The sequence below is a fragment of the Piliocolobus tephrosceles genome, chromosome 9, assembly GCF_002776525.5.
Source record: "Piliocolobus tephrosceles isolate RC106 chromosome 9, ASM277652v3, whole genome shotgun sequence".
NCBI lineage: Eukaryota > Metazoa > Chordata > Mammalia > Primates > Cercopithecidae > Piliocolobus > Piliocolobus tephrosceles.
In genome coordinates this window covers 76,202,325-76,225,102 of record NC_045442.1, presented here as the reverse complement: position 1 = coordinate 76,225,102, position 22,778 = coordinate 76,202,325, and the positions used below count along the sequence as shown (strand labels likewise).

The 22,778-nt window shown below is 49.4% G+C and overlaps 1 protein-coding gene across 1 annotated transcript; it reads left to right on the top strand.

Annotated features, from left to right (window-relative positions):
* The first annotated feature begins 673 nt into the window (after positions 1 to 673).
* MAT1A (methionine adenosyltransferase 1A) lies at positions 674 to 18,562 on the top strand. The gene is made up of 9 exons (XM_023204750.2): positions 674 to 999; positions 4,763 to 4,840; positions 6,290 to 6,412; positions 9,565 to 9,677; positions 10,055 to 10,198; positions 13,775 to 13,993; positions 15,171 to 15,353; positions 15,717 to 15,850; positions 16,486 to 18,562. Exons 1-9 carry the CDS (start codon positions 906 to 908, stop codon positions 16,586 to 16,588), a joined length of 1,191 nt encoding a protein of 396 aa, XP_023060518.1. The 5' UTR covers positions 674 to 905; the 3' UTR covers positions 16,589 to 18,562.
* Positions 18,563 to 22,778: the final 4,216 nt, after the last annotated feature.

Here is a 22,778-nt window from a genome sequence, read left to right as displayed (position 1 = left end):
ACACACACACACACACACACACACACACACACACACACACACACACAGTTCTCTGTAACCTCCCCAGATAGATACTTTTTAAAGATCTTGCTTGTTAAAATGCCTGCCAGCCTTTTAGAGAAGTTGACAGTTTAGGTGGTTTCTGTTAGCAGAAACACGTGGACTCAAAGCTTTTCCTCTAAAATGAATCTGTTGTGTAACACCACCGCTGGCTCAGAATACAGGTGCGTGCTCCTGCTCTCCCTGAGAAGGTAGAAGAGGAAGAGACCAATCCAGATGAGATGCAGGGGAGGAGGGGACACCCAAGAGCAAAGGCACTGTTGCAGTCTTAGCCTAAACCATATCTCTAAGACAGAGTTTCTTGTTGCCTGCTTGTATCTCTGGGTAACTACAGACCCCCTGCTCTCCAGGGTGAGTTGTGAACTCTGGAGCACTACCAAGATTGGCTGAGAGCTGAAGGAGAGTCCCAAAGGAGCTTCAGTTCTGCAGAACTATACAGCCTTCTTTACCTTACCTTGACCAGGTGCTTAGAGTTTGGAAAGTCAGGGGTAAGAGTTGAAATTCCTCCAGGTAGGAAGACCCCCCTCTTAGGAAATGGACTCCTCCAATTTTCTCACATGATTATTCAGGCACTTTCGCTTTTCCATATATAGGAGTCGCTCAGGAGCAAGCTGTGGCAAGCTGGAGGGTGGGACACATCCCGAGTTCCATCCACTCCCTCCCTTCTCAGCAGTCCTCGCCTGTTCTCACGTGCTCACAGGCAGTTAGGCAGAAGTGATCCCCGTGGCTCTGCCAAAGACAAGCCTGTTGAGTTGAAAGAAGAAGAAGAAGAAAAAAAAACTCAGGCAAAGTCACAGCCTTAAAATTATTCCCTGGAAGAAGCGTGAGTGGAGTAGTGTGAGAAGATGAATGGACCAGTGGATGGCTTGTGTGACCACTCTCTAAGTGAAGAAGGAGCCTTCATGTTCACGTCAGAGTCTGTGGGAGAGGGACACCCGGGTAAGTAAGCTGTCCTGGAATGACTGGAAAACCATCATTCCAAGCCTACACTGAGGGAGTCGCTTACAAATGGTTTTAATTGACACATAATAATTGTGCATATTTATGGGGTACAGTGTGTTGTTTTGATCCATGAATATAACATGTAATGATGAAATTAGGGTAATGGGCATGCCCATTGCCGCAGACATTGACTACTTCTTTGTGGTGAAAACATTCAATATTCCCTCATTTAGCCCTTCAGTCACCCTACTGCGCAACGGAGTGCCAGAGCTCATTCCTCCTATCGGACTGTAACTTCGTACCTGTAGGAGTCACTTTTCCTAGAACTCTTCAGAGCAATGTGTGTGAGTTACGAGAAGGGATCTCTAGAGAAACAGCATGGAGTAGTTTCATAAAACAGTCCCTCCTGATGAAGCCGTGCTGTGGCCCACCACCAGCATGCCAGCACAGTGGGGCCAAGACAGGGAGTAGCAGCTGGCTGGCTAAGAGTATGGCACATGCAAAATGTATGATCAGGTCTTTACTTTTTATATGTTTTTTTTTTTTTGAGCGAAGCTTTAATCTGTTATCAATGGCCAATTTAAGTCAACAGAGAATGTTCCTGAAACAAGACCATGGGTGACTAAGTTTTGCATGTAAAACATGTGCAACTTAGGCATGAAAGCCTGCACCCTGGTCGCTGCAGGGGTAGACCTCTAGGTGCTGGCGACTCAGTGACATTCTCTAAGAGCAGAATAGAAGACCTTCTAAACAGGAAGAAAATTTAGGCATTAGTTTTGGTCCCTGAAAAGTAGGTGGACTGTGACGTTGGGAAGTGAGAGAAGCTTCCTTGATGACGGTGAGAACTAGCACCAGAACATTCAGAGCCTCAAGTGTAGGACAGTGGCTCTCAAACTTCAGGGTGCTTCAGAATCCCCCAGAGGGCTTGTTAAGACACAGAAGGCTGCGCCCCACCCTCCAGAGTTTCCGATTCAGTAGGTCTTGGGAGAGGCTCCAGAATTTGCATTTTTTGACAAGTTCCCAGGAGATGCTGATGCTCTGGGGTGAAAACCACACTGAGAACCACTGCTCTTGGAGACCCCTGGGGGATAGATGTGCAGACTTCTGTATTTAAGTACCTCTTCAAAATTCATTTGAGTGTTTGCTAACTTATTACGAAGTCTGCCCTTTTCTATCTTCCTTGCTCTTGTTCTTCCTCAAAGATATTTATCTTTCCTACCTTGTAACTTGGCTTTGGACACCTCAGTGCACTACTCCTTCCATATACTTTAGCCAGTAGTTTTTGATGGGTGGTAGTTTTGGCCCACACCCCCCAAGAGCATTTTGTACTGTCTGGAGACATTTGTGGTTATCACAACTATAGGAGGTGGGGTAAGGTGCTATTTGCATCTGTTGCGTAGAGGTCAGGCACACTGCTAAGCATCCTGCAGTGCACAGGGCAGCCTCTCAACAAAGAATTATGTGGCCCAAAATGTTAATAGTACAGCTGTTGAAAAACCTTGAATTGAGTTTTTTATGTGACTTAGTTCAGTTCAATGTAAATAGCCTCTTTCATTGTGCATAACTGTGTAAAGTATCTAGGTGTACTATATTTTCAATCTCGGATACATTCTGGTCAGCTCCATGGCTATGAACCTCATGTATAGCTTAGGAGAAAGATTCATTCCACGCGGAGGAAGTGGGTTTTTTGGCATGCAGTGGCAGGTGGTCCCAAGGATGGCCCATTGTGTGCAGCAGCAGTGTGCTCAGAGGACTGAGAATGAACATGCCAGCCAATCAGTTGATTGTTTTCTATACTTAATGACAACCAATCAGTTTGTCTGATTGTCCCTTGTACTTGCCATTATAATTGTCCAGGTAAGTCAGTTTCCATAAAGGCTAGGTGACTTTCTGCTTGTCATTCCATTGCTGAATTCCTCTCTGCTAGAAAGATGAAGTTTTTCTTTTCCGGTTTTCCAAAAAAAAAAAAAACAAAAACAAAAACAAAAACCCAGCTATTGGCTATCTTAAGTCTACTAAGTGATACTGATAAAAATTTTGAAAGCCAAAACCAAAATCAGCAATTCAGAAGCAACCTCCTTGGCTGTTGTCTTGGTGTGTGGTGCTCTCTGGAAGTCCCTGCTGGACTCCAGCTTTGTTCCTCCTTGTGTTGGATTTCCCTAGGCAGAGTGGGAGCCTGTGAGCTGTGTCTTTGCACAGGCAGAGACATCCACAATCAATGATCAGTCAACAAGCTTCTAGGAACCCTGATGGGTAGGCCTAAGGTGGCTAGCATGTATTTATTTTAGGATATTTTATCAGCGGGAGGCCTTCAGTGGTAGAGGTGTACAGAGGCGATAGGCTTAGACAAACCTAAAGGTGCTACCAGGGTCTGTCAGTGGCAGGAGGCTAGATTTGAAAAAAAGAAAGAAAGAAACGAAACACAACCTCAAACATATGTTTAGCAGTAGTTTCTAAAGGAAACATTAGGGAGTTAGTGAATATCTTTAATTACAGAATGTAACATCTGCTTTTGAGAGCCAAATTGCTTGATTCTGGATCTGCATTCTTAACAAAAACATATTACTCTATTAAGAGGAGACTGTGGGTATTTTTAACACTGAATGAGCTAGAATATATGTAAGTAGATATCACTTTTATTTCTTAATTTGTAGATATTGACAGTTTGCATAATCCCAAAGCAAGAGTGGATTTTCCTACAAGCACCATTTAGTGCTTTACATTCTAGACCCTGCAGAGTCTTTAAGGCAAATAGTGGAAGAATAAAATCAAATTCCAGCTCATATTGAACCCTTGTCAGTCCCACCTTAATTGAAGAGGTCAAGCTCAGCTCTAAGGACACCTGGCTTTCAGGAGGCTGAGTGACCATGTGGGAGGATCTGAGAGCTGCTTATGGAAGTATTCTGCAAACAGCAATGATGTATAGGGGATATCTTGTAGAATTCTTATGGGTGGAGTGATGTACTTGGGTGCGGTGTTTTATATACGGTGCATTGCATCTTGTGGAACCTGCCATGCAATGCAACTGTTTGAGCCATCTGACTTTACCTCTTGGCAAAGAGGTAAAATTGACTTCTTAACTATTTTTAAGTTCATTTCCAGGACTTTTCTAGATGTTAGAAGTAAAGGGAACATGATGAGGAATGAGAGACTTTTTATTTAGAAGAATGTGTATGTGTTTGTATATGTGTGAGTTGCTTTAGACTCCTAGAAAAACTGATTTTGACTGGGTGCAGTGGCTAACACCTGTAATCCCCAGCACTTTCAGAGGCTTAGGCAGGCGGATCACTTGAGGCCAGGAGTTCAAGACCAGCCTGGCCAATGTGGTAAAACGCCATCTCTACTGAAAATGCAAAACAAATTAGCCAGGCATGGTAGTGCATGCCTGTAATCCTAGCTACTTGGGAGGCTGAAGTGGGAGGATTGCTTGGAACCCGGGAGGTGGAGAGTGCAGTGAACCGAGATCGCACCACTGCACTCCAGCCTGGGTGATAGACCGAGACTCCATTTCAAGAAAAAAAAAGTTATTTCTTTTTTAGGGCATTCTGTGACTTTATATAATACATGTCATCCAAAATTAGGCAGGAATGGAAAGAAATAAAAATTTCAAAGTGTTTCTAATTTCTTATACTTTAAAAAAGTGTTTTCCCTCTGGTAGGTAAGTTGATATGTAAACTGAAAAGATATCTAATTATTTTAACATTTCAATTTGTTATCCCTAATATTTTTGTGATTCTGACCCATATTTGCTCTTGCCCAGATAAGATCTGTGACCAGATCAGTGACGCAGTGCTGGATGCCCATCTCAAGCAAGACCCCAATGCCAAGGTGGCCTGTGGTAAGAAACACCCAATCCCTTCCTGCTGGAGACCTAAGTGGCTAGACTGAGAAGTTAATCATGGGCATAAGACAAACGAGCCATACTCCTCAGTTCCAAAACCCATGTCCTCTGCTCTGCAGTAGATTTCTCAATTATGAGACTTCACCTGTGTAATAACAGGGAGGAAAAACATTTCTAACTATGAAACAAATAGATAATTATTTTTAGCAAGAATCTGATGTTAGATGTCATAGCAACCATAAATAGCAGAGGGTTGGACCAGCACATGGCCTTTCTGATGCTTGATCTCATTGGGAACAAGGAGGTCTTTCAAAGTTCTTAGGTGGATCTTCCAGACACGATGAAACAGCTGGAAACACAGGTAGCTGCCTAGATGGTTGTAACCTGCACCCTCATTCTAGGAGCCTCTGTTGGCTGCACAGATACCTGGCTTCTCTTGTTTTCTTTCCTAGTTTGTGGTATGATTTAGGTTTTAAAATAATTAGTGTCCCCCATTTAATAGCAACTGGAAGGCAGCATCTTCATCAATTGTTTTTCAATAAATCAATGGCTTTCCTAAGAGACATTAATGTTAAACTAAAGTACTGAAGCCCTGGCTCCCATCTGCATAATTTATTGTGTCTGAAGACTCATGTAGGCTGAAGATCTTCATCTTTATTTGTGGGATTAAGTTTTTTGGCGGGAAAACCTTTGCCTGGCTTGAAGCCCATGGCACAGTGGCAGAGTCAGGGACTCTGGAGCCTGGAGGGCCCCCAGGGTGATCAGGTCCAGGCTGTTCATTTTAGAGACAGGATCACGGCGCCCTCTGCATCAGGGCCTGGCCAAGGCCACGGGGTAGGGTTCCCCAGTGTGAAGACCAGAGTCCTGCTCCCCTTACTGTCATTGTCATGTCCTGTCCACTGCACGGACCCATCCTTCTCTCTCTGGTTGCATCCTTGCCCCTGTATTGAATACTACAGGGATTCATGCCCCTCTGAGGGTAGATTCTACCCTTATATTTTTGTAAATATCTGGAGAGAAGTTTGGCCTGCTTTGATTTTTTTGGTCTGGATCCCACTCTCTAAAAGCCTGCAGTGGAGGTTTAGCAATGTCGGGGATGGGGGGTCACATGTGTGGACTACGTTCTTTATGACAGCTACATACAACCATCATCTCCCTTTAATCCACACAGCAGTCTTATAAATAGCTTTGTTAAATAGATGAGGGAACAGAGACTTAGAGGGGTTAAATAAGTTGTTCAGGATCACCACTTACAACTGACTCTTTCCAAGACAGCATTGAAAGATGCTCAGTGCTTGGTGCTAGGATTTTTTCTTTTTATTGGCATTTCTATTTTCCTTCCGGAATCCATTCCTCGTAAGGCCCCTTGTGTGTTTTCTTTGTCCACGCTGTGAGAGGTCTGGGAATATGAGCTTCCCTTTGCTAACTCTCCCCACTCCCTTTCAGAGACGGTGTGCAAGACCGGCATGGTGCTGCTGTGTGGCGAGATCACTTCAATGGCCATGGTGGATTACCAGCGAGTGGTGAGGGACACCATCAAGCACATTGGCTATGATGACTCGGCCAAGGGTGAGGGCAGGCCTCCGGGTCCGAAATCCCTGTTACTCTCTGCTAATAGAGACCCCGATGCTGAGTCAAACCCGCGCCTTTCAGCCTGATGGGAGTATCAACACTACCAGAAGGAAAACACTCCTACACTCGTCTGTCAGGTTTCAGAGGTCAAAGACTCTGGCATAAGGATGGCCAACAGGTGACTATGCCCAGCAGGCCCAGCACATGCCCATCTGTTGTTGACTGGGCTTGTTTTGGTCCTGCCTTCTTGGCACTGGCAAAGGCTTTGGATGAGAAAGACGCACTGAATAAAGGGGGCTGCCCTTCTTTGGGGACATGCTCCCTGCCAGGCACTGATGATAGTCTCTTGTGTTTTCCTAATCATTTATGTACTTATGCAGATGAGGAAATGGAGGCCTAGAGGAGTAAACAGTCTGTATGAGATCACAGGGTAAGCAGCCACTAGGCTCGGGACTCCTGTGCTTCCACTAAACATACTTCTAATCATAGACATGGAGCAAGATGACTCAGTCCAGAACTGGTGCTGACAGCAGATGAGGCTGGTCCAGGTTAGCACCTGTGCCACGTAGTGTAGGGCCACCACCCAGGAAGGGGCACAGGCCCTAGCAGAGCCTTGAAACAGATTCCAACATCTGAGCTGGGCAGGCCAGGCAGCGGTACAGCCTGGAGGGCAGCAAAGGACCCAGAGAGCGAGCACCAGGTGCGGAGGGCCTGTGTGCGATCACATTCTGCAGGAGTTTCAGGGGCCCTTTGTCCACACTGGCTTCCTGGGCAGGGCTCTGGGCCCAATTGTTAGAGTCTCCACATTGGTCTCTGGCATTAGATGTTCAGGCAATTCCAATTTTTAAAGAAAAATCCATTTTGGCTCTCCGTTGGCTCTCTCCCTAATTCTCTGAAATCACTGTGAGAGATGTGGTGACCTCACACCATGGCAAAAAGACCCATTTCCAGGTCAACCTGCCTAGATAAACACCTGTAATCAAGAGGCACAGACAGAAGCATGACTTTAAAGGTGTTCATTTCTGTTTGTGTCACATAATGGTTGCTTAGGGTGATGTGTGGCATCCTGTGGGTCAGGGTATGCAGAGATGCCAGACCCCCTTTGTAAGTGAGAGAGCCCACTCATGGTATGATGGTGCAGACTCACAGAGGTTCAGTCCAGCCACGGCCTGGTGCAGCCCAAAGTGCTCATGAGCAATTAATGTTGGTTGAATAGATGACAGTGATTTTGAGACTCAGTGGGAAGAGAAGCAGTAAGAGCCGGTTAATTCTCCTGGTCAGGACATGAGGGTATTCACAGAGGAAACACATTGTCCCAGAGCTGCAGCTTCCTGAGGCGTTACCACACGGAGCCTGTTCTACCAAGAAAAGCCAATTTGTTTATGTACATTTAGACCTTATTCAAGTGCAATACTTATTCTGCATTAGGTAGGAGGGAAATTTTCCAGGAGGCAGTGTTCCCTAGGAAGGAGAAATGAGCGAGAGCCCAGCCATGGCTGAGTTGGGCTCAGCTGGCTGAGGTTCCCTGTGCCCAAGTTTGTCCATTTACCTGTGCTCGATGGACAGGAACAGCCTTAGGTCGTGTGCAGTAACAGCTTTCGCAGGGTCTCAGGCCAATGGCTCCTCATTGCTCCTGGCTGTGGTATTGCTGGGCTCATTGTCCTTTCCAAACCCCGTACCTCTCCTCTTAGTCCCCTAAGTTCTGTTTTTCCAAATTGCTTGGAGCCCTTGCTTGATTTTTGAGTCCTGGGGAGATTTGTTATTTAGCCAGACAGTGATTAGGTAAACTGTGAAATGTTCAGTGCAGAACAGGACAGCCTTTGGCAGTTCTTTAAAGACTGTTCATTGATTTGTGCATTCAAAAACATTCATTAGGAAACAGGAAGGTGTAAAGGGCAAAGGCGACCTGATACTCCTAGGGTATATGATGCAACATGAGGTGCCCGGGGTAAGTTTCTGGCATCATGTGTGATGAACTGCAGGCAGGTCCGGGACATGCACTGAGGGTGGACATAGGGTTTGGGCATGTGGGGTGGGAGCTGGAGGAAGAACGTTCTAGGCCAGGGACCTAATGGAGATGGAAAAGTATATCATGCTGATGGCTAAACCTGAGTTCATGTTGGCTCAAGAAGTCCTGGAAGCAAGGGCTGTGTCAGACTGAAAAGCTTCAGTTTTATTCCTTGGCAGTAGATCCCCACCTGACGCTTGTACAGAAACAACAGCTTGGATCTGTGTGTTTTCTCTGTAAGTCCTTTCAGGCTGTGTGGGTAGGAGAATAGATGGGAAAGAACATGGCTGTGGGAGTTTGGAAAGTGAGTGTGTCACTATGCTTGACGTGGTGGGGGCATCCATGTATTCAGCCCCTTATTCTCACAGTCCCTGTGGCTGAGCCCAGCACAGCTGTGAGAAGGTGTGCACAGTCTCAGTGCATAGCAGTTTCCTCATGGGGCTCCCAGGGCTGAGCTACTGCTAGTCCAGACTTTCCCAAATTGGTGCCCAGCGTGCCACGGGTAGCAGGCCTATACCCTGTGCCTCAGCTTTGCAGACAGAAAAGGGCAGGTGGCTTTTCCATTTGCCCCAGACTCTGTGTACCTCTCAGGGTCAGAGGACCCTGGCTCGGGGAGTCTGTCTGTATAGTTCATGTACACTGTGTTTGTTCAGCATGTTAAATAGTTGTGTCAGGCACACAGCTGGGCTTCTGAGTGACAGTGTCAAAAGGGCTCTTGATTTTCTCCTAGTGCAGTGATAGCAAACTGGGTTCTGAGAGGCACCTGTGGGAGAGCCTAAGGGGCAGGGTATGAGTCAGCCACCGTCGTCAGCCAGAGGAGCCTTGGCATCACCTTATTTTAATCTTCAGGTCTCTGTAGGGTGTGTGTGTGTGTGTGTGTGTGTGTGTGTGTGAACCAAGTTCTAATTGAGCACAGTAAAATACACCACGGATAATTTTGATTGGCCAAAGAGTTCTACATGAAAGTGTGGGGCCTCTCCCATCCTGGGCCTCAGCTGTGGGCCTAGACAGACCCTGGTTAATTAGGGACACCCCACCCTGACACCAAATGGCATGTCGGGAACTAAGCCATCCATCGGGAAGCTCATAGCCCCCTCCGTCTGACCTGTGCCCCACTTAGGCTCACTTTGCTTCCACCTAGGCTTTGACTTCAAGACTTGCAACGTGCTGGTGGCTTTGGAGCAGCAATCCCCGGATATTGCCCAGTGCGTCCATCTGGACAGAAACGAGGAGGATGTCGGGGCAGGAGATCAGGTAGCTCGCCACTGCATGTGGGAGCTGTGTGTTGAGCTGGCTGGGAAAGTTCATGAGCAGTGAGTTAATCACACTGAGGCGTGGATAACACAGGAATCACTCTCATCCTAGCACAAGAGCCGGGAGTGAGTTGAGTACCTCAGCTTCACGGCCATGCTGTGGATGGCTGTGGTTGCTAACACTGGGTTTGGGCTTGTCTCCCCCTCCTAGAGTGTTGGGGGTCAGGGATGACATCCTTCCCCTGCACGTGCCAGTGGAAAGCTCCATGGAGGAGGCACCCAATCAACGTGGACACACCAGGCAGATTTTGGGCTTGGAGAGAGCCGCGGTCCTCTTGGTCTAGGGTGGGCACCGTTCAGCCTGCTCTCTCACCACAGGGTTTGATGTTCGGCTACGCCACCGACGAGACAGAGGAGTGCATGCCCCTCACCATCATCCTTGCCCACAAGCTCAATGCCCGGATGGCGGACCTCAGGCGCTCCGGCCTCCTCCCCTGGCTGCGGCCTGACTCTAAGACTCAGGTGAGTAGCTGAATGACCCTGGGAGAGCCGTAGACAGAAGCTTTAACACCCCCAAATTCTCTTGATTTTGTCATTTTTAAGATCAAAATATTCAGTCTAGGCACTCAAAGAATGGTCAGTTTTGAAAAGAACTATTTATGTGAAAAATCTTCAGCTAGAGATGCTTCTCACATTCTATTATAAAAAGTTTCAAAAATACAGAAAAAATGGAAAGGATAGTTCTAGGTTTTTTTGTTTGTTTGTTTGCTCATTAGCAAACATTGGCTAATGAGTCCCCAAATCCTGCCACAAACATACTTCTTAACTGGCTTCCATATTTCCAGGCCTCTTTGTCCTGAACAGGCTGTCTGTGCTGTGTCTGTGCTGTGTCTGTGCTGTGTCTATGCTGTCTGTCTGTGCTGTGTCTGTGCTGTGTCTGTGCCGTCTGTCTCGTCATGGCCCTTTTTCTTATCTCTGTTTCTCATGAAAAGGCTTTACCTCTGTTGTTTCCAGCTCCAACCCCATGGGCCCTGACCTCTCTTCCCTTTGCAGTGTTGAAATCAGCCGGAGGCCTATATTTGAAGGCTGGGGTGATGTAAGTGTTAGCAGAGACATAGGCCTCCTAGCACCTCACTCCTGTATCCCCTCCCTGCTTAACCCCAATGACCCCTTTTGTGATTCCCAAGTTCCCAGCACTTCGTCCTGCACAACCTCTCTCCCTGTGTCCATGCTCATGGACCCCATTCTCACCTTCACATACTCAGCTCCCACATCTCCTACCTGTGGGTTTCTCTGGTCACCCTCCAAGCAGATGGGCCCTGAGAGCCTGCTGTGTGCAGCACCCTGCCACCTCCTGCCTGCCCTTCCCCAATCCTGTTCAGTGCCATCTCTCTCCACCTACCCATGTCCCCAGTTTGCCCCAGTTTGCCCCATCAAGCACTCCTCTCACTCCAGTCCAGCCTTCCCCAGGGCTTCTATCATCCCAGCCAGGCCAGGATCAGTGCCCTACCCTCCCGAAGGTTCTCCCTGCTTGGAAATTCCAGTTAATTCCCTTTAGGCTTCATTTTTAACTTCCTAACATCTATTCAGTGTTTTCTACAACTTTTGGCTTCCTACAAGGGGACAGGGGAAATCCACTTGTTATTTTGGCATTCAGAACCTTTTATGGTCTTCCAAGTTTACCTGCCTCTGCCTGCCCCACCCCATCTTTGCTTAATTGACATCGTTTCACTCATGGTCCCCTTGTTTCTTAGGGCTTTGCTTTACCTGAGCTCCCTCTCTGGTTCTCGCCTGTCCTTGAGTGGCCAGCAAAGTTCTACCTCTTCTGGGATGCCATCCCTGGCCACTAGCAGACAGCGCCTTCTCTTGTCCTGCACTTGGAATCTGGCACCCATGGTGCTATAGCTCAGTGTGCTGTGTGTGGCTCCATGTACAACTCCAGCTGTGCAGACATGGAATTCCTTCTTGCGCAAGTGTCAGGCCATGCACAGGGTAGAGGTTGCATACTGGCTGTACTGGGGCAGGGAAGCGTGCTTATGCCCAAAGGGAACCTTTCCTTGGGACGTCCTGTGTTATCCACGTAACCCCCCCAAACAGGGATGGGAACCATCAGCGTTCATTGGGTGTTCTTGGAGGTCGTGGGTTAGGAGAGCTAAAGCATGTAGATTGTGATGGCACCCAAAGAAAGGAGCCCATGATGTCAACCTGCTTGTCCTGTCCTGGACTAGAATGGTGCTGCAACATAGAAGCAGGGCGAAGATTCACAGAAGGGGAAATCTTAGAACAGGGAAGGGAGGCAGCCAGTGGCGGTGACTGTTTTTCTCTTCCTTGTGCAAGAGAGAGGAACAGAGGGACCACCTACTGGACCTACTGAAGCAGGTTCATTGTGCTTAGATATGAAATAAAGGGTTTCTAGGTTTAGGGGTCAGCAAGGAAGGGAGGGTAGGATGGGCTATTTTAGGGCTTCCCTTCCTTTGAAGAATTGTCTTGAAAATGCCAATACGGATACCGGAGTCAGCCTCACTCCCCTGCCACAGGCAGGACCACGGACCAGCTCCAGTTGCAGGGGGTGCGGGCTTGCTGTGTGGCTCCAGGAGGCCCCTCGCATGCTGGCCTCCAAACAGCCTGGCTTGCTCGACTCACTCCCTCCATGAGAGAGGCCCTGGTCCAGGCATGGCTTGTCTAGGTCCCCTGCTCCACACCCTGTTTGTGAAGCAGTGTCTTTATGCAGCCGGAGTGCTGGCTGTGAGCAGGATGGGTCTTTCCACCTGAACAAATCCCTGCTGCTGATAGTGAGGCCTGGGTGGCGGTGCAGATGGCTATTTTTGTACCTGGTCAGACCTGTGTTTTCCATGGTGTGTTTTTCCCCACATCTTGCTGACGTGATGAGATAAGCGCTGTGCTCAGGGCCCTTTGCTCTGCCACCCTGTTCTGCAGTTCTGCAAGGCCACTGCGTGGAGTCTACCGGATGGGGGTGGAGTCACCCAGGGGAACAGTGGAGATGGCCTGAGCACCCTCCCCGGCTGTGCGCCTTTTCCTGAGGCTCCATGCAGCAGATCCAGTCCTAGAGTCTGTCGCAGACAGTGCCTGTCTTCCTGGGAGTGCCCTACCCCAGATTCCAGCCCCTTTCCCAGGACCCTATATGTGCACAGCCTGGCATTTGAGGGCTGCTCTCAGCTCACGAGATCTGTGTGCGTCGGGCCATCTCATGCAGATCTCACGTGGCCAGGGCTCTTTCTTCTGCTTCTTCTGGACCTTCCCTGTTGTTCCTTAGACCAGGCAGAACACAGAGTAGGAGTTTGTTACAGATCCAGGGTTTGATGGATACCTGAGTAGCCTTAGGGAGGTAGAGAGCTTGCTGCAGGCACAGTCCCAGGGAGCCACTGTTTGCTGCCCCATGGTTCTGTCCAGGCCCTGGGATGGGAGCAGTCCCATGCCCACTGGCCAGTGTTCCTCCCAGGGTCCTCTGGCAGAGCTGCACCCCTGCAGAAACCACATGTTCCTAAAATCCTCTGAGCCCTGCTCTTGTGGGTCCATGCTGCTTTCAGCAGTATTGGGCCTGTGGCCAGCACAGGGTCTTGAGCGGCAACCAACCTTCTTCTTGGAAGAGCCCTGTCTACCAGCCTGTGCAGCTCCAGGTCAGGTCCCAACTCTTCCAGCTGTGTGATCTTGACCAAGACATTTACATTTTGAATCCTTGGCTTTCTTATCTGCATCATTGGCAGAAGGAGAGATACCTCCTGGGCTATAGAGGGTCAAGAAAGGGCTTTGGCCATGGGGACATTTGCTGGCACCTGGAAACGTCTGAGACAGAAGAGGGGTCATAAGTTGAGAGGAAACTCAAGTCTCCAAGCAGTGCTAATTGTGGTCCCATGTGGGAATAGCTGGGCCTTACACCCAGTCCCCCCACAGCACCAGGCAATTTTTTGAATGTAAGAATGTGTCAGATTAACTCCCCCAACACCCTTTGAAGACAGGAGGCCCCACTTGGCTCCTGGGAGCCCTGCCCACCTCCTCCTGGGTGTCTGTGCCTGGCCACCATGTGCCATTCGCTCAGTCTCAGCCTCACAGTGTCTCCCCCACCCTTCTGATGGACAGGTAACAGTTCAGTACATGCAGGACAATGGCGCAGTCATCCCCATGCGCATCCACACCATCGTCATCTCTGTGCAGCACAACGAAGACATCACGCTGGAGGAGATGCGCAGGGCCCTGAAGGAGCAGGTCATCAGGGCCGTGGTGCCAGCCAAGTACCTGGACAAAGACACCGTCTATCACCTGCAGCCCAGTGGGCGGTTTGTCATTGGAGGTCCCCAGGTGCATCCTTGTCTCTGAACGAAGCCCTGGTTTGTCTTTGTTACTGGGGTTGCTTATGTCTCAGAGCAGGAAAACCGTAAGAGTTAGCTTGGAGTGGGTCAGCTGGCTCTGGCCATGGACTAAATGTAAAGCTGATGAATTTTAGCCTCTGTACATTTAGTGCAGTCTCTGGGAAGGTCTGCTGTGTGTCTGACAGTGTGTGAGAAATTGGGGACATGCCCCTAGGATTCCTCCACTTAGCACCGCCGGGCCCTCCCACTCCTGCCATCTCAAGTGACCACGACCTTACCCATGGCTGCTGCGCCTCGCCCTGCTCTGGTGCACATTCCCTGCTGCAGCATTTGCACATGGCCAGCTGTTCCCAGGTGGCTGTTTCCAGATCTTCACCACAGGCTGCCTCTGGCTGTTGTGGGTGCCAGGGTGGGGCAGGGTGTTTTAGACAGGGCGCCACTGGCCCCTCTCCTGTACTGCAAGTGTGAGGAGTGGAGGTTGCAGAGCACCGCTGCCAGGCTGCTGCCCACTGCCTGGGCCCTCAGCTTGTGTGCTTTGCCACAGAGCTGAGCCCCATCCTGGGTTCCAGGAGCAAGTAGAATGTAGAAACACAGGGTAGAAGGAGGTAACACTTAATTGTTTTTTCTTGCAGGACTTCTCAAAGCCTAGACATACTAGTGTGAACTGTGGATCTCTAAAAGAGGGGGTAGAGTAGGCAGACTTCCCCAAATCATATAACATAGAACTCTCACCCTTTTAAAGACATGACTATTGACTGGTGTTGCCCAGAGCACACTTGGGAAGTGGACAACATGGCATTTGCTAGGTGGCACCAGCCAGGGTTGTATTTATGACAGTGCCATTCCTGCCTGCGGTTGGATCTCTCCATTGTGATGGACTCAGTAACAAAGGCATTAGGGAGTGGCTGTGACCCCAGAGAACCCCTGGCCCACCTTCTGCCCTTTATAATTAAGCTTTGGCAGGTTACCTGATTTCAGTATGTGGCCAGTGACTGAGCTGGGAGTAGAGTCCAGAGTTTTGGGCAAAGGGGTCTTATGAAAATGTCTGTGGGCAGCCCCAGGACATCGTTCCTGAGTTGCAGTTCAGCTGCCATCAGAGTGCTTCAGCCCCCTCTAGCATCTAGGAGCTGGCTCTGCTTCTTATCTTGATTTCTCTCCCTCTGCAGGGGGATGCGGGTGTCACTGGCCGTAAGATTATTGTGGACACCTATGGTGGCTGGGGGGCTCATGGTGGTGGGGCCTTCTCTGGGAAGGACTACACCAAGGTGGACCGTTCAGCTGCATACGCTGCCCGCTGGGTGGCCAAGTCTCTGGTGAAAGCAGGGCTCTGCCGGAGAGTGCTTGTCCAGGTAAGTCCCCTCCACCCACCACCGTCCTGTTGCAGCGGAAGACCCCTGCCCAGCTCTGCCCTGAGTAAGGGGATGTTGGCCCGGTGGGAAAGCCACACGCTTTGCCAAAGGTTGTGATTGTGTGATTGTGTTGGGCACTGTGGCCAGGGCTCTGAAAACCTGGGGGAGGGAAAACCAAAATCTTCAGGGAGAGGGGCATGTAGAATAACTGTCCTCGGTGAAGATAGCAGGAAAATTGCAGGGGAGCATGCTGGGCAAGAGACGTGTGGTCCCCGCTGGTCCCTTCAGAAGAAGGGCAAAGCTGCTGAGAGGGGCAGGGCCCACACAGAGGCTTCAGTCCCTGACGCTGCGCCTTGCTGGAAGGTTTCCTATGCCATTGGTGTGGCCGAGCCTCTGTCCATTTCCATCTTCACCTACGGAACCTCTCAGAAGACAGAGCAAGAGCTGCTGGATGTGGTGCGTAAGAACTTCGACCTCCGGCCAGGTGTCATTGTCAGGTAAAGTGCCAGGCTCTGCTATTACACAGGACGTTGCTCCCTCCTTGCCCAGATGCTCACTTCACCTGAAAGGGAGGCAGAAAGGATGATGTTCTGCCTCTCAGAAGTGGGAGGGTCTATGAGCTCCTGGTACAGCACAGTGCATCCCCAGGGCAGAAAGCCTGGCTGTCAGGTTGAAGGAGGCTGCCCCAGGTTCCTGCTGGCCCAGCCAACACCAACTCCGGTGGGGCCATCTCTGAGCAGCTGGGAGGCAGGTGGGGATCTTAGGAAAATAATTATTAATATAAGGCCACATGGCTCAAATGGCTGGGAATCGAGTCAGCAAGTCTGTTCCCCGTTTCCAGAGCTTGGTGGTGTCAACATTGGCCTGGGCCAGGTAAATGGAGTGGGAGGAGAAAGGCATCCGAAGGCTGGAGTTAGGTCCTGGTCCCTGAACCTCTGAGCATCCGTGGGGCTATAAAACGAGACCGTGGTATGGCACAGATAGGATGTGTGTGCAGCTGCTGGGGGGAGGTGTAGTGCCATGTGAGGAGGGCTGTGCTACAGTTCGTTGCTCCCTCCTGTCCTTGAAATGGAGAAAGAAACCCTGCTCCTGTTCCATCTTCCAATGCCCTTCCTTTCTGCTGGACATGCAGGGATTTGGACTTGAAGAAGCCCATCTACCAGAAGACAGCATGCTACGGCCATTTCGGAAGAAGCGAGTTCCCATGGGAGGTTCCCAAGAAGCTTGTGTTTTAGAGCCGGGGGAGCTGGGCCTGGTCTCACCCTGGAGGCGCCTGGTGGCCATGCTTCTCTTCCCCAGAGCCCTGGCTGCTGATCGCCTTCCCCACCCACCAACCCTTGGGGCAAAGCCAGGTCCCTCTCATTTAGCCTGTTCTGTCATCATCACAGCCAGCTGGAGGCAGGGGCTTCCTGGTGCTGGAGGTTGGCTCTTGATGTGAGGATGGGCATGGTGTTCTGCCGCTCCGTCAGACTGGGGCAATGTTAATTTAGTGGAAAAGGCACCCCATCAAGAGTGAATTCCCTCACTCGCCTCCCCTGACAGCTGGACCCTGACCAGCTCCCCCTCTCTCCCCTTGTCTGTGCCAGGTGAGGTCAGGACATCTCACAGACCTCAGGGCTCCTTGTGGGGCCTGTGCTCCTGGGCCTCCCTTTCACAGGCAGCCAGCGCCCTGAGCCAGGGTCTCCAGAAAGCCCTGGAGGCCAGACCAGGCATGTGGCAGGGGTGAGAGCAGGACTAATGTCTCCTAAGCACCTATAGTGCGCAAGGGACCCAGCTAATGACTGGGTCATTTTTTCTTCACTGCAACATGATGAGGTAGTACCTTTTATTATCCCATTTATAGATGGGGGAAAGCAAAACACAGAGTCTGGATAACTTCCACAGGGTCCCACAGCCACGTGTTTAGGCCTAGATGTATAACTAGGAGCTTTGACTCAGGAGCCTGTAACACACCCCCTCCCCCACCGTTGTCACATGCCAGTAACAGGCTTGAACAATTACAAAGCAGATTCAGAAAAGAGGCCATGGACTCTGTCCTGAAGGCCCAAGGTTACTAGAAATGAGGGGATTAACCCACCAGCTCTTGTTCAGCCCTGGGCAATTGTCTGAAAAATGAAGACAGAACCATAGGGCTATTTTGTTTGCTTCATGTGTCCCAGAAGATGGCTGAGGGTAAGCTGGATACCTGGACCATCAGGGTGGGCTGGAGTTTGGTATTAACCAGCAGCTCTAGAATCCCAGCCCCCTGACCTCTCAGAGACATGCAGAGATTGGGTTTTTAGACTTCTGGGGTAAGTGGTCTAAGTCCAGTCCAGTCCTATCTGGGCTTCCTGTAGCAGAAGCAGCAACTTGTCCTAGCACAGATGGCCAGCCCCTTATACAGAGGCCCTCCGGTCTTTCTCCTTCTCTGGTCCCTTGTATCCTCTGCAGGCTGAGTGCATTTGGAGGGAGTGAGTGGGCCCTTCGGATGCCCCATCCAGGGAGGCTGGTCCTAAGGCCTCATGTTAAATAGGCAGGGCTTGCCTTCTGGTGTTGGACAAGCTGCTGAGATGTCATGAGGAGATTCTGCCTTTGCCAGGTGACTCTCTGGGGAGCAGATCTGCTCCTAAGGGGCCTGAGCAGTCCTTGGCCCGCTAGGGTCTTGGAACTCACCTGCCTTTCCAACCATGGCCAGCAGCACCTGCCCCACCTGCCCCACTTGTCCTTAGCCTGGACCTCTGATAGCAGCATCTCTACCTTCTCCCCAGCTCCCAGGACCACAGGCTCAGGCAGGGGCTTCCATGGGCCCCAGGGGGAACAGTGGGGACTCGGCCTCTCTCTAGGGTGCATGGTGCTGGTTCAGGCTGGGAGAGGCAGCCCAGGAAGTCTCATCTGGGGAGCAGGCAGCCTGCATCTGGGCCTTAGCTTGGAGCACAAAGACCCTGGCTTTCATTTTCTCTCAGATGATCGGAAATTAAGGCAACAAAAGAAGCCCGGCTCCTGGTCACCTAGGAAGCCTCAAATTCCTTCCCTTGGAGGGAGGGAGAGGTTTGCAGGTGACCGAGTTCCTCTAACTTGGATCATACTTGATGTGAAAATTCAGACTTTTATACTTCCCCTGCCCTCTAGAGAAATAAGATATTTTTTGTCAATTTGTTTGTGTGAAACTAAAGCCTTTATTTGTTAATAGTTCCTGCTAAAACAGTGAATAAAAACTCAAGGAGCAACTACCCTATGTTTAGTTTTTCTCTGCAAAACCCCAGAGACATGACACCTGCTCTGTGTAGCATTCCCTGGTTGCCCGTCCCCACCAACAGAGGGAGTTAGTATCCTCCCCTCAGGGTCACCCCATCCTGTCCACATGGAGCAGATGTCTCATGGACTAGGTTTTTCTTGTTACTAGCAGCTATGTTAAGCCACACCACTGCCATGTTCATTCCTCACCACATCTCACCAGGGTTGATATTCTTAGGAAGCCCATTTTTACATGCAGGGCCCCGAGGCCCAAAAAGGGTTAAGACCAAGGGCAGTGGCCACCTCTGAATCCTCCCTGAATTCTGTGTGCTCTCCTTATGCATTGCTGCCCTTAGGCTGCCTATGCCTTATCCTGTGCCCTTCCTGCATGGTGTCTCTGTGAGGCTGGCTTGAAGGCAGGCTCAGGCCATGTCGGAGTATGGATAAGTGACTGAACCTGAACAAAGTGAGGGAGTGGTGGGGCTTCTGCAGAGAGAAGAGCCAAACTTTTAAGTGGGTGCACGTTTCCCTTCACTCATGTTCAGTTGTGAAGAGAATAAGCAAATGGTTATTTTTCATTAGAAGATCTTCCCTGCCATGGCCCCTGGTGATATGGTTCTTGGGGTTTGATCAGAGCAGGAGGAAGATGGGTCCTGCATGGTTTCTGGCAAGCAGGCTGTGTGGACAGGACTCAGCTCTGAGGAATGTCCTGGTGCAGCCTGAGGCAAAGCCCATGTGGCTCCCCTGTCTCACGGGTGGACAAGGCTGATCTGGGGTCCCAGGAAGACCTAGAACGTGGCAGGGAGGGGAGAGAGGATGAGGCCAAAGGGCCTCACAGTCCTATTTGAGACAGAACCTATACCCCGAGAAGACACTAGGTGGGCAATACAATGAAACATGACACATTACAGAGAAAAGCACGTTTCTCAAGTGCATACAAACAGACACACTTATGAAACACACTGGAATACTTGCCTGGGGTAGGGGGAGGACTCTAGGTATAACATGCAAAATAATTAGTGAAAGCAAGAAAGAACCAACGTTTGAGCCACAAGGCCAAGTGTCACAGTGTTAGGGAAATGTGGAAGGAGCAAAGGAGGTTGGCAGGGAGCGGCCAGTGGAGTTTGAGGAAACTCAGGAGGGCAGGGTCCCTGGAAGTCAGGTGAAGACTGTTTCTAAGAGCAGGGAAGCTGCCAACTATGCAAAATGGTTTTGATGGGTTACGTGATGGGAGGCCCAGGACTGTCCAGTGAATTCAGCCACATGGAGGTTGATGATGTGGGAAATGGCAGAGTCACATTTAAAAGTAAATATGACTCCATCTCTCACCCCAATCATCCTCCCCGGGCCATCTCGTGACATTCAGAGTGTGTGCTGGGCTGCACGGCCCTGCATGTCTGCACAGTGCCCGCCCCTGCCCTCATCCTGGACTCTGCTCCCCCGCCACACACATTCCGGACTCCCTGGCTCTTTAGCTTCCCCCACAGGCCAAGCTCGTTCCTGCTCAGGGTCTTTGCACCTGTCATTCGTCATGGGTGTGGGTGTCGTTCTGCCATGGGTGTGGGGTGTGCTGCAGGCTTCAGATGAAATTTCTGTGTTTCCAAAAAGCCCCTTCCTTGATAGCCTCTCTTTCTACTCCATTCCATTTTTAGTTTCTTGTTCAGTGTTTAACATGATGTTCCTTGGAGCCTTTCACTTGAATCCTTCCACATCCATTCACTCTCCCTCCCACACCCATTCACTCTCCCACAAATTCACTCTCCCTTCCTTCTCCACATAGGGGTCCTCCGAATCCCTGCAGTCTCCACTGACAAGCCACCCTCCACGATGCTCCCAGTCTCCCAGGAAGATGCTCCCAAGCACCATCCATAAATCACACCCAACGTCTCCATCTGGTGCCAGGCTATCAAAGGTTGTAGTTCTTTGAATGACTAAATATTTTCATTAATTATTAATAATGATGTTATGGCAATAATTCTATTGCTCACACTCTGAAGATGATGTATCAACCCAAGTAAGAAAACTTCTTTCCCCAGCTTCATTAAGGTATAATTGACAAATAAAAATTGTATGTATTCAAAGTATACAATATGACTTGCTATATGTATATACTGTGTAATAATTTCCACAATCAAAATTATAAACACATCTATCATCACACACAGTTACCCTGAAAGGTTGAAATTCTTTATCGATGTCAATGCTTGTTTATTTATATCTGTTGCCCCCATAGGACTTGGGGCTTCCAAGGTCATCTGGCCCTGTCTGCTGTCTCATACCTGCCTTCAATGCAGGGCTTGGCACAGAGTAGGTGCTTGGCGTAGCATGGGTCATATCAGAGAATGAATTTGAGGTGTGTCCATCTGTTCTACCTCCTGAGCTCCTCTTAGCAAAGATAATTCTGCAAGCGGCAAGGATCCTGCTTGCCCTTTGGTAGGTCTTGCCAGGCTCAGCTGCTCAGAGATGTAAATGTCAATCATTCCACAGAGCTGCTTTTTTTTAAGCACCTGTTGAGAGCATAGCACTGTGACTATAAGGATTTATACTGTTGCAGGTCAGAGAGGACTAGAGAGACCAGTATGGGTGAATACAGGAGGGTATTTATTTTAAGGTGCACACCAGCTCAGTGGATTCACATCCAAAAAGCTGAGCCTTGAACAAATACTGAACAGGGTTTTTATAAGCAAACTTACAGAAGCAAAACCAAGGCAGTTAATCATATACTGACAGGTCATGTAATCTATAGCATAACTGATGACTTGGCATAACTTGTGGCCTTGCATAGCTGGTGGCCTTCTAGCTGCATTGAAAGAAAAAACAAGAACTGGCTAAATACAGATATTTGTCCTTTTTTTTTTTTTTCTTTTCCTTCATCCTTGCTCCTGAGGTGGGGTGCTGGAGCCTGTTCCTTTGGTTTCAACTTCTCGAACAGCGTTATCTTATAACTGTCCTTGAAGTGAGCTTGCTAGGCAGAGGAAAACTTGTTTGTCTTTTCTTTTTAACCCTTGCCTTGCCACATTCTGGGCCTTGGCTTTTACTTTTCTTGGAGTGAATGAATGCAGTATTTATTATTATTTTTAAATTTCTGCCTCCGTACAATTGATCACTCTCCATTTTAGTTGCTTCAACCCTAGAAGTAACCATGGCATGCCAATGAGGGAGACACCTCATGTCAGAAGTCCCAGAGAAAGGCAACATCCAATGAGGGGCAGACACACAGGAGGGATGAAGGGGCTCAGGAGGTGGGAACTTGGTCTGAAACGTATAGGAGGTGCTTTGGAGTTGGCAGTGGATGGAGGAATGGGGGATGAGAGGAGGGAAAAGAATGAGCTCAGCAGGGGTTTGGTTGGGATGAAAGGCATGGGGTGGGAACTTTAGAATAACTTCATGCCTGTGGCAAATTCCCTAGAGTAAGTATGACTCAGGCACAGCGTAAGAGGCAATGTGACAGACACCTGGTCCCTGGCCTATGAGGTCTTCTTCCTTCCTACCATAATGCCTCCATGAGGAACGTTTGGAGAAAGAGGGAACAAGGGCTGTGTTGTGAGTTTGGTTCATTTCGGCTCAGATGCAGAACAGTGTGGGTAAATTAATTATTCAACGGGAAGAAGAAATCAACCCAAGGGAACAGGAGAGTTTACAACCTCAACAGCGGAGTCCCTTTGATATGGGAGGTTTTTCAGACCCTTTCATGTGACTCTCATGGGACAGGATGAAAATCAGAAGCCAAATAATTTGCTGTCTTAGTCTTTTCAGGCTGCTATAACAAAATAACATAAACGGGGTGGCCTACAAATTAGAGAAATTTGTTTCTCACAGTTCTGTAACTGGAAGTTTGAGAGCTGGGTGCCAGCATGGTTGGTTCTGGAGAGGTCCCACTTCCTGGGTACAAATGGCCAACTTCTCACTGCATCCTCAACGGCAGAAAGAGGGTGAGAGAGTTGGGGTGCATGCGATAAGGGCACCAATCCCATTTATGAGGGCCCTGCCTCTGAAAGGCCCCACCTCCTAATATCACATTGGAGGTTAGGATTTCAGCATCTGAATTTGGGGGGGTGGGGAGGGACACAAACACTGACTCCATAACACTTGCCAAATCTGATTTCTTAAAAATGAAATTCTTGTGTATTAGGAAAAAGCCACCAGTAAGATAAGTGACAGAGTAGAAAATATTTGCAATCTGAATGGAATGAACTGCAGCTCAATAAGAAA

Coding starts and splice junctions, on each gene's coding strand:
- MAT1A (XM_023204750.2), top strand. CDS start 906: ATGAATGGACCAGTGGATGGCTTGTGTGACCACTCTCTAAGTGAAGAA. Junction 13,994..15,170: donor TTGTCATTGGAGGTCCCCAG/GTGCATCCTTGT, acceptor CTCCCTCTGCAG/GGGGATGCGGGTGTCACTGG. Junction 15,354..15,716: donor GCCGGAGAGTGCTTGTCCAG/GTAAGTCCCCTC, acceptor CCTTGCTGGAAG/GTTTCCTATGCCATTGGTGT.